This window comes from Heterodontus francisci, unplaced genomic scaffold (assembly GCF_036365525.1).
Source record: "Heterodontus francisci isolate sHetFra1 unplaced genomic scaffold, sHetFra1.hap1 HAP1_SCAFFOLD_70_2, whole genome shotgun sequence".
NCBI classification, from domain to species: Eukaryota; Metazoa; Chordata; class Chondrichthyes; order Heterodontiformes; family Heterodontidae; genus Heterodontus; species Heterodontus francisci.
Window position 1 is genome coordinate 2451903 of NW_027141156.1, and position 10823 is coordinate 2462725.

The 10823-nt window shown below is 42.6% G+C and overlaps 1 protein-coding gene across 1 annotated transcript; it reads right to left on the reverse strand.

The window, feature by feature from the left end:
• Nucleotides 1-4686: 4686 nt before the first annotated feature.
• LOC137362331 (probable G-protein coupled receptor 139) lies at nucleotides 4687-6723 on the reverse strand. The gene is made up of 2 exons (XM_068026742.1): nucleotides 6627-6723; nucleotides 4687-5591 (listed from the first exon to the last, which is right to left on the reverse strand). The coding sequence occupies exons 1-2, from the start codon at nucleotides 6721-6723 to the stop codon at nucleotides 4687-4689; spliced, it is 1002 nt and encodes a 333-aa protein (XP_067882843.1).
• Between the last annotated feature and the right edge of the window lie 4100 nt (nucleotides 6724-10823).

The following is a 10823-nucleotide window of genomic DNA, read 5'->3' on the forward strand; positions in this document are numbered from 1 at the left end:
CGCAATATTCTAAGTGTGGCCTAACTAAGGTTCTGTACAGCTGCAACATGACGAATGCCTCTTGACTACATTATCCACCTGCGTGGCCACTTTCAGTGACCTGTGGACCTGTACGACCAGATCTCTCTGCCTGTCAATACTCCTAAGGGTTCTGCCATTTACTGTATCCCTCCCACCTGCATTAGACCTTCCAAAATGCATTACCTCACATTTGTCCGGATTAAACTCCATCTGCCATTTCTCCGCCCAAGTCTTCAACTGATCTATATCCTGCTGTATCCTCTGACAATCCTCATCATTATCCGCAACTCCACCAACCTTTGTGTCATCCGCAAACTTACTAATCAGACCAGCTACATTTTCATCGAAATCATTTATATATACTGCAAACAGCAAAGGTCCCAGCACTGATCCCTGCGGAACACCACTAGTCACATCCCTCCATTCAGAAAAATACCTCTGTCTTCTGCGATCGAGCCAGTTCTGTATCCATCTTGCCAGCTCACCTCTGATCCCGTGTGACTTCACCTTTTGCACCAGTCTGCCATGCGGGCCCTTGTCAAAGGTTTTACTAAAGTCCATATAGACAACATCCACCGCCCTTCCCTCATCAATCATCTTCGTCACTTCCTCAAAAAGCTCAATCAAATTAGTAAGACACGACCCTCCCCTTCACAAAACCATGCTGTCTCTCGCTAATAAGTTCGTTTGTTTCCAAATGGGAGTAAATCCTCTCTAATAATTTACCTACCACTGACGTAGGTTCACCGGCCTATAATTTCCTGGATTATCCTTGCCACCCTCCTTAAACAAAGGAACAACATTGGCCATTTTCCAGTCCTCTGGGACCTCACCTGTAGCCAATGAGGATGCAAAGATTTCTGTCAAGGCCCCAGCAATTTCTTCCCTTGCCTCCCTCAGTATTCTGGGGTAGATCCCACCAGGCCCTGGGGACTTATCCACCTTAATGCTTTGCAGCAAATCGTTATTACATATCACAAAGAGCAGAGGACCTAGTACTGAGCCCTGTGGAACTCCACTGGAAACAACACTCCAGTCGCTAAAACAGCTGTAAACGATTACCCTTTGTTTCGTGCCGCTGAGCCAATTTTTTTATCCACCTTGCTGCATTCCCCTGAATCCTATCGGATTTAATTTTTTAACCATTCTGCCATGTGGGCCCTTGTTGAAAAGCTATGTTAAAATCCATGTAGACCACATCTACTGCATTAACCCACATCTATTCTCCCTGTTACTTCTTCAAAGATTGGATGAAATTGGTCACAAAAGACCTTCCCTTAAGAAATCCATGCTGACTATCCTTGATTGACCTATGCCTTTCTAAATGACAGTTTATCCTGTCTCTCAAAATATATTCTATTAATTTGCCCACGACTGAGTTTAGAAGGACTGGCCTGTAACTATTCTATCTATCTCTCACTTCTTTTTAAACAGAGGTATAACGTTACCAGTTCTCCAGTCCTACAGCACGACACCTGTATCCCGTGAGGACTGGAAAATGATGATTCAGACCTTCTGCTATTTCATCTCGTGTTTCCTTGAACAGACCAGGGTACATTTCATCCAGCCTGATGATTTATCAACTTTCAAGGATGTTGATCCCATTAATACTGCCACTCTCCTTAGGTTCACCATGTCCAATACTTCACACTCTTCCTCATTAACTACAATATCTGCATTTTCTCCCTCTGTTGTGAAGATAAACGCAATGTATTCATAAACAACCATACCAACCTGTTCCGCGCCAAAACATGGAAACATTTTTGGTCTTTTCTGGGCCCAACACTCTCCTTAGTTATCTTGTTGCTCTTAACATACTGATAAAACATCTTTGGTTTCACCTTGATTTTGCATGCTAATATTCTTTCATGCCCTCTCTTTGCCTTCCTAATTTCTTTTTTGATTTAACCCCTCCATTTTCTATACTCCTCTTGGTTTTCTTTAGTATTGAGCTCTTGGTGTCGGACATCAGCTTTGCTTTTTTGCCTTATCTTATCCTGTAAGTTCCTTGGGGCTCAATATTTGGCCGTCTCATCCTTTTTCATTGTAGGAATATGTTTACTCTGAACCCCTTGAATCTCCCATTTGAATGTCTCCCACTGCTATGACAGTGATTTACCTTCAAGTAACTGTTTCCAGTCCACTTTCGCTAAGTCACTCCTCAGTTTATTAAACTTTGCCTTGCCCCAGTTGAGAACTCTTAACGCCTGTTGTATCGCTGTCGTTTTCCAAAATTATGTTACAAGTCATTGAATTATGATCACGATCAACCAAAATGCTCTCCCACTGCCACTCCTTCCACCTGCACATCTTCATTTCCCAAAACTAAGTCTGAACATCTACCTTCTCTTGTTGGACTTCCTAGACCTGACCAAAAAGTTCTCCTGAATGCAGCTCTAGAATTCTGCTTCCTCAAATAAGATTCCATGTAAATAAAATTCTGTTTTCCTATTCTTCCCACCAAAGTGAGCAACCTCACATTTTTCCATGTTATTTTCCATCAGCCAAATTACTTAACCTATCTATATATCTTTGCAGACACTTTATGTCCTCCTCACAACTTGCTTTCCTTCCTATCGTTGTATCATCAGCAAATTTAGTTACACTACACTCGGTCCCTTCATCCAAGCTATTAAAATAGATCGTTAAGTGATGAGGCCCGAGCGCTGATCCCTGTGGCACCCCACCAGGTACAATTTGCCAACCTGAAATTGCCGCATTTATTCCTAATCTCAGTTTCCTGTTGGCTAGCCAATCCTCTATCCAGTTTCATGTATTATCCAGAACATCTTGAGCTATTATCAAATTGAGTCACTTTTTATGTGGCACCTAACCGAATGCCTTTTGGAAATCTGGTTCTCCTTTATCCACCTTGCATGTTACATTCGTAAAGAACACAAACAACATTGCCAAGAAAGTTTTCCCTTTCTTACAAACTTGGTGACTGGCTGATTACGTTATGATTTCGAAATATCTTGCTACTAATTTCTTAATAAATAATTCCAGCATTTTCCCGATGACAGATGTTCGGCTAACTGGGCTAGAGTTCCCTCTTTCTGTCTATCTGCTTTCTTGAATAGAGTTATTTCATTTGTGGTTTTCCAATCCAGTGGAACCCTTCCAGCATGTAGGGAACTTTGGGAGATGATAACCGAATCATTTGGCCGATTGTGCCCCGAGAACCATTTGCGTGCGTTTGCTCTGCTGGAAAGAATCACAACGTGAGAGATTCGTACCTGTAGAAAAGGATTCTGTACCCTTGATGAAATGAATAAGTGAACTGGCATTTTTACTTTGTTTGCCATATAGTTTATCTCATCTCACTGCACTTGGAGTTCAGGACAATGATGGACACGTGATGTCTTTCTGGAGCCTGCCACTGAATAACAAAAACTTCCAGCAACATAATGGGATGGGCAGGCTTCAAATATCGTTTTCTCCACAAACACAATAATCGAATGTATAGAAAGGAGACATCAACAGGCTTATGATTGTTAGTCTGCAGGAAACACGTAACGTAAGAAAGGAAAGAAATGAAACTAATTTCCAATGGTTTCACGCTCTATCAGCTGTGGCCACACCGTGAATCGCATGAGTCATCGATAACATACAAAAGCACCATCAGAAACATAGCTTAAACTCCGTACTCTTGATTATTGGACCAACTCTCTGAATTACTAATTCAATTACAGTATGGGAACCCGGGTAAGTGTTGATTCAGACGCTGGACTTTTACATTACCCCGACCTGGGAATGTACTGTACCGGGTTCGGTCAGTATTATTAAGCCAGTAATATAATCACCCGGGAGTAAATAGCACTGGTACACGGATGTGTGTTGTGCCAGTACTGTGGGTTTGTATGATACTGGTACCCGCAGCTGTGCTGTACAGGGTCCTGGGAGTGTGGTGTACCTGGGCATGGACTGCGTTGTATCAGGAGCTGTGTGTGTGCAATAGATGGACAGGGAGTGCGCTACCATGGGACCTTCGAATGTACTGTATTGGGATACAGGAGTTTGATGTCTTGCTACTCGAGCATGTGTTGTACAGTTATCCGGTGCTGTTACGAATCGGTACCCGATAGATTGCTATACCGGACCGTTGGTGTGTACCATATCTTCACATGGCATATGCTGTACTGTTTCCAGAAAGTGTGCTCCCCTGGGTTCCAGGAGTGTGCTCTGTGGGGTCCCGGGCATGCGCTGTACCTCGGCCCTGCAGCATGATATCCTGGGACCGGGGAATGTGTGGTTTCCGGCTCGCGGGTGCACTGTGGTGCGGGGTGGCAATGGGGTTTCAAGGACGTGGATGTGACCGGGTTACTGGTTACTCAATGCAGAAAAAATACTTTTCTTATCTATTGATCCCAGTGATGGTGGAGAAATCAATAACCTTCGCACTCTTCCTTTTTTCCTGCTGCCTTTATATTTTTCCTGATCCTGTCCTGGCTTTCAAATCATGTTACTTCAAAATAAAGCAAAGGTCAGAGAAAATTTTCAGCACAGAGGTGCTGAAGATTCCTGGCAATGTGAGCTAATGGTGCATTTGGAAGGAAAAAAACACATTAAATGTTCATTCCCCAAGTTCCCCTGGATTTGACTCTGGTACAATTGTGTAAAGCAGGCTTTGGCTGAAAATTCATCCGTCGAAACTGTGAGACCTTCTCATCGAATTAATTTGACCATCATTGTGAAAGGATATTTCACTCCATTTCTCAACTCCAGTCTGAATTTTCTTTGAGTCACTGCATAAATAAATGTGTTCGTGCAACAACTCAAGAGCTGGAGCATGAAACCTATTTCCTGAACAAATGTGGGCAGAGAAACAGTAACCATGTACGAAAGAAAGTATTCCAATCGGTTCAAAATGGAGCACATCATAAACACCACCCATAACAGTACGAAATTCCCCGATATAACGAACAGTAAAATCATGGATTTTCTTCGGTTCGCCATCTCTGGGTCCATGGGACTCTCCCCACTGCTCCGACTCCGGAGCCGCCTGCGGGCTGTATTGGCGATGATAATGTTTTTGACCGTCAGTGCATTCAATAGTAGAATCAAAATAAATGGAATAAAAGGTGTTAAAATATGATGCATGAATTCAGTAACAGCCCAGGCCAGTGACCGACTTTCAGCTGGTGCCACGACGCAAAACCAAGGACTGTTCGAAAGCAGATATTTAGATTGATACAGAAAGTACCAGAAAATGTTTTTCAAACAGCTCAGCACAGTCACTGTTCCGAGAACCACAGCGGCTGTTTTCTGGGTACAATATTTTGTTTTCAGCTTCTGACAACAAATGGCTACAAATCGATCAAAGGAGAAGGTTACGGTAAACCAGACAGAACAGTCTGTGGCGGCATAAAGCAGGCCGGCGTGGATATCACAAACTCTAACGTAATACAGAAAAGCAAATTGTTCCCGATAAACAATTGGAATCTGCCTTAGGATCAGATCGAGAATAACGACCAAAAGATCCACCACTGCCATGGAAACCAGATAGTAGGTGACACATTTGGAGAGACCGCACTTTCCCCGAGACAGGATCACAATCGACACCATGTTAACTGTACGCAAGAAAAGAATAGGAAATTATTCATCAAACACCTGAATAACAGCAGTACGATGTGTCTCTCGTGAAATAACAGAACAGGAAGTGGAATATGTCTATTCACGTCCGTCACCATAAACTGAAATTCGGAACGACAGATGATGGAATCTATGAGCTTACCTGTGACAGAACATCCTGCATATAGAATTTTTAATCATAGTAATCAGCAATGAATCAGCAGTTAAATGATGCAACGGGTTCGAATAAAACAAGGTGAAAACAGCAACTGTATTTTGATTAAATAAAAAGAGGGGAAAAAATCTGGAACTGCACTTCCACATGAACACATGAGCGTGGTTATGATGTTCAGCCAGTTGGACGTGTTTCGCCATTCAATTAGCTCCCAGTTGATCTGTATCTGAACTCCATCTGCACATCTCGGATCCTTGATCCGACAGAAAAACTACCAATATGAGGTTTGAAACATTCAATTCACCTCGTCTGAACCGCTTTGTCGGGGGAATTTTTCTGGATTCCCACTAAGCATTGACTGAATAGAATCGAAATAATGACCACAATATTCATTTTGTTGCTGTCAGTGAAGAGAGTTGACATCCATGGAACACATGTCACCATCAAATACACACGTTGAGAAAAATAAAAATAGCGTTATAAACTAATAAAAGAAAGAAAAAGAGAGATAATAAAGAATATCGTAGCAAAGAAGGAAAGAAAGAAAGAAAGAAAGAAAGAAACAGAGAAAGATAGAAAGAAAGAAAGAAAGAAAGAAAGAAAGAAAGAAAGAAAGAAAGAAAGAAAGAAAGAAAGAAAGAAAGAAAGAAAGAGAAAGAAAGAAAGAGAAAGGTAGAAGGAAGAATGCACTTCTAAAGATACAAAAGAGAAACTCCAGTCATGAAAAACACTTTACAGCCAGTGAAGTACCTTTCCCATATATTAACTGCTCTAATTTAAAGATCTGGACGTGCGGACTAAGATATTACATGCTGTTAAACTCCAGTTGCTGAAGTACCAGCTCCAGGTTGTAACTTACTCGGGACACCAACCGCAGCCAAGATTGGGAAGTAAATCTTTTCTACATCATTAAGCGCCCAAAGAATTTTGAGTTTTATCAGAAAACTAAGAGACATCCCTTCTGATAAGAGTCGTTAATTCAGTATTTGTTGTTGATACTGGAAGAAATTCTCCTATTGACACATTGAGAGGATCTCCACTCTTTATAGGAGAAAACACAAATCCATGAGGTGAGATAATTGTGTCCAATGCTGCCTGGGATTACTTACAGTCACTGAACAAACAGATGAAGTCAACACTCCAAGAATTCACTGAAGACCAGGTTAAAGCTGGATCTTCATAATCTCTTGCAAGTCCCACAATCCGAAGTAATATGTCCACAGATGGCTTTTCTCATAAAAAGAACGGCGAGACACTGGGTTAGCACAGTGTCATCACCCAAAAACCCGAACAAGTGTGCTCCTATTAGAGAGGAACAACTAATAAAGAACTTAAGCAAAAAGCAAAACATAACAATTTTAATATCTGAAATAATAACATTACTGCCAGTTTTCACCAGACCCTCTGTAGCTATGGTGCAACTTCCAAAAATGTCGTCTTGCTGACTGATGTTATGCAGCATTTTTCGCTTGCTATTCAGATTTCCACCTTCCACAATATTGTTTTCTGTTCAAGAGTTTTGAAATATAGTTTTTTCATTTATTGTGGTTTGCTTGTTATATCAAATGAATTGCTTCAGAGAAGCATCTATTCCAGTTGATGAAAGCGGTCAAAATAAGTATGTTGTCCAGAAACGAAGGAAGGAAGGAAGGACGGAATTTAGTCACTTTTTAATGCGGGCAATATTGTTATAATTGGTGACCACAGTTAAGTGCAGAGTCTTGGAGATGGTTGATGCGTGATTTTTCTGCATTTTAATTTAAACGTTAATATTCTTGTTTAAGTAACAGGGACACAGATTTGAAACTAACATATCAAATGTTTGCACGTCATCATCGCTGTGCCAAATTTCAGGGCTTTATTAATATTAAACGGTAAATATCTCAACAAGAGTTACTGACCTTTAGTGAATTCCTAACTGGTGGAACAGTCTAGCTCCCGATTCCGAATCTTGTTGCTCTCTCCCTCTTCTCACAGATTGTGCCGCGTTGTACCCGCTTATGACGAGCAAACTGGCTAACTCCACTCATATTGTGCATTTTTTGATTCCTTCATGGGTTGTGAGTGTCGTTGGCGAGGCCAGCATTCGTTTTCCATCCCTACTTGCCATTGAGACGGTGGTGGTGCGCCTCCTTCTTGAACAGTTGCACTCCATCTGATGTTGAACAAAAAACAAAGAACAAAGATAATTACAGCACAGGAACAGGCCCTTCGGCCCTCCAAGCCTGCGCCGATCCAGATCATCTCTCTAAACATGTCGCCTATTTTCTAAGGTTCTGTATCTCTTTTCTTCCTGCCCATTCATGTATCTGTCTAGATACATCTTAAAAGACTCCATCGTGCCCGCGTCTACCACCTCCGCTGGCAACGCATTCCAGGTGCCCACCACCCTCTGCGTAAAGAACTTTCCACGCATATCCCCCCTAAACATTTCCCCTTTCACTTTGAACTCGTGTCCTCTAGTAATTGAAACCCCCACTCTGGGAAAAAGCCTCCTGCTGTCCACCCTGTCTATACCTCTCATGATTTTGTACACCTCAATCAGGTCCCCCCTCAACCTCCGTCTTTCTAATGAAAATAATCCTAATCTACTCAACCTCTCTTCATAGCGAGCGCCCTCCATACCAGGCAACATCCTGGTGAACCTCCTCTGCACCCTCTCCAAAGCATCCACATCCTTTTGATAATGTGGCGACCAGAACTGTACGCAGTATTCCAAATGTGGCCGAACCAAAGTCCTATACAACTGTAACATGACCTGCCAACTCTTGTACTCAATGCCCCGTCCGATGAAGGAAAGCATGCCGTATGCCTTCTTGACCACTCTATTTACCTGCGTTGCCACCTTCAGGGAACAGTGGACCTGAACACCCAAATCTCTCTGGACATCAATTTTCCCCAGGACTTTTCCATTTACTGTATAGTTCACTCTTGAATTGGATCTTCCAAAATGCATCACCTCGCATTTGCCCTGATTGAACTCCATCTGCCATTTCTCTGCCCAACTCTCTAATCTATCTATATTCTGCTGTATTCTCTGACAGTCCCCTTCACTATCTGCTACTCCACCAATCTTAGTGTCGTCTGCAAACTTGCTAATCAGTCCACCTATACTTTCCTCCAAATCATTAATGTATATCACAAACAACAGTGGTCCCAGCACGGATCCCTGTGGAACACCACTGGTCACACGTCTCCATTTTGAGAAACTCCCCTCTCCTGCTACTCTCTGTCTCCTGTTGCCCAGCCAGTTCTTTATCCATCTAGCTAGTACACCTTGGACCCAAAGCGCCTTCACTTTCTCCATCAGCCTGCCATGGGGAACCTTATCAAACGCCTTACTGAAGTCCATGTATATGACATCGACAGCCCTTCCCTCATCAATCAACTTTGTCACTTCCTCAAAGAATTCTATTAAGTTGGTAAGACATGACCTTCCCTGCACAAAACCATGTTGCCTATCACTGATGAGCCCATTTTCTTCCAAATGGGAATAGATCCTATCCCTCAGTATCTTCTCCAGCAGCTTCCCTACCACTGACGTCAGGCTCACCGGTCTATAATTACCTGGATTATCCCTGCTACCCTTCTTAAACAAGGGGACAACATTAGCAATTCTCCAGTCCTCCGGGACCTCACCCGTGTTTAAGGATGCTGCAAAGATATCTGTTAAGGCCCCAGCTATTTCCTCTCTCGCTTCCCTCAGTAACCTGGGATAGATCCCATCCGGACCTGGGGACTTGTCCACCTTAATGCCCTTTAGAATACCCAACACTTCCTTCCTCCTTATGCCGACTTGACCTAGACTAATCAAACATCTGTTCCTAACCTCAACATCCGTCATGTCCCTCTCCTCGGTGAATACCGATGCAAAGTACTCGTTTAGAATCTCACCCATTTTCTCTGAGTCCAAGCATAACATTCCTCCTTTGTCCTTTAGTGGGCCAATCCTTTCTCTAGTTACCCTCTTTCTCCCTATATATGAATAAAAGGCTTTGGGATTTTCCTTAACCCTGTTTGCTAAAGATATTTCATGTCCCCTTTTAGCCCTCTTAATTCCTCGTTTCAGATTGGTCCTACATTCCCGATATTCTTTCAAAGCTTCGTCTTTCATCAGCCGCCTACACCTTATGTATGCTTCCTTTTTCCTCTTAGCTAGCCTCACAATTTCACCTGTCATCCATGGTTCCCTAATCTTGCCATTTCTATCCCTCATTTTCACAGGGTGTTGGTACATCCAAAGTGCTATCCAGGAGTTCTGTTTTTTGGCCCAACGACATTGAAGCATCAGCGATACAGTTCCAAGCTAGGATGGCATCTGGCTTGGAGGAAAACCTTCAGGTGGTGATATTCTCATCTATCTGTTGGTCTTGCCTTTCTTTGTGGTTAACGTTGAGAGTTTGGAAGGTCCTGTCGAAGGAGGCTTGACGAGTTGCTGCAGCACATCTTGTACGCCTACGCAATGCTCGTACTGTGCGCTGAAGCTGGAGGGAATGAATGTTTCAGGGGTGCCAATCAAGCGGTCTGATTTGCCCTGGATGGTGTCAGGCAAGTGGAGAGTATTCCATCACACCCCTGACTTGTGCCTTGTAGATGGTTGACAATCCTTGGGGAGTCAGGAGGTGAGATACCTGCCACAGAATTCGCAGCCTCTGACCTGCCTTTGCAGACACAGTATTTATATGTAATAAAAATAAGCAGCAGGTCTGGCAGCATCTGTGTAGAGAGAAGCAGAGTTAACGTTTCAAGTCAATGACCCTTCATCAGAATTGGAAAATGTTACAAATGGAATAGGTTTTAAGCAAATAAAGGGGGCGTGGGGCATGAGATAACAAAAGAGTAGGTGTTGATAGGACAGAGTGTCACAGAGAATTACTGACCAGAAGGTCATGGAGCAAAGAAAAACGGTATGACAATGGTGTGTTGAAAGACAAAGCATAAGCGCAGAGAGATGTCAATTAACAGAAAAATAAATAGCCCTGGCGCAAAGCACAAACATGAAAAAAGTGGGTAGGCACATGGTAAAAAAAAAGAATTATGTAACAAACTAAAATAA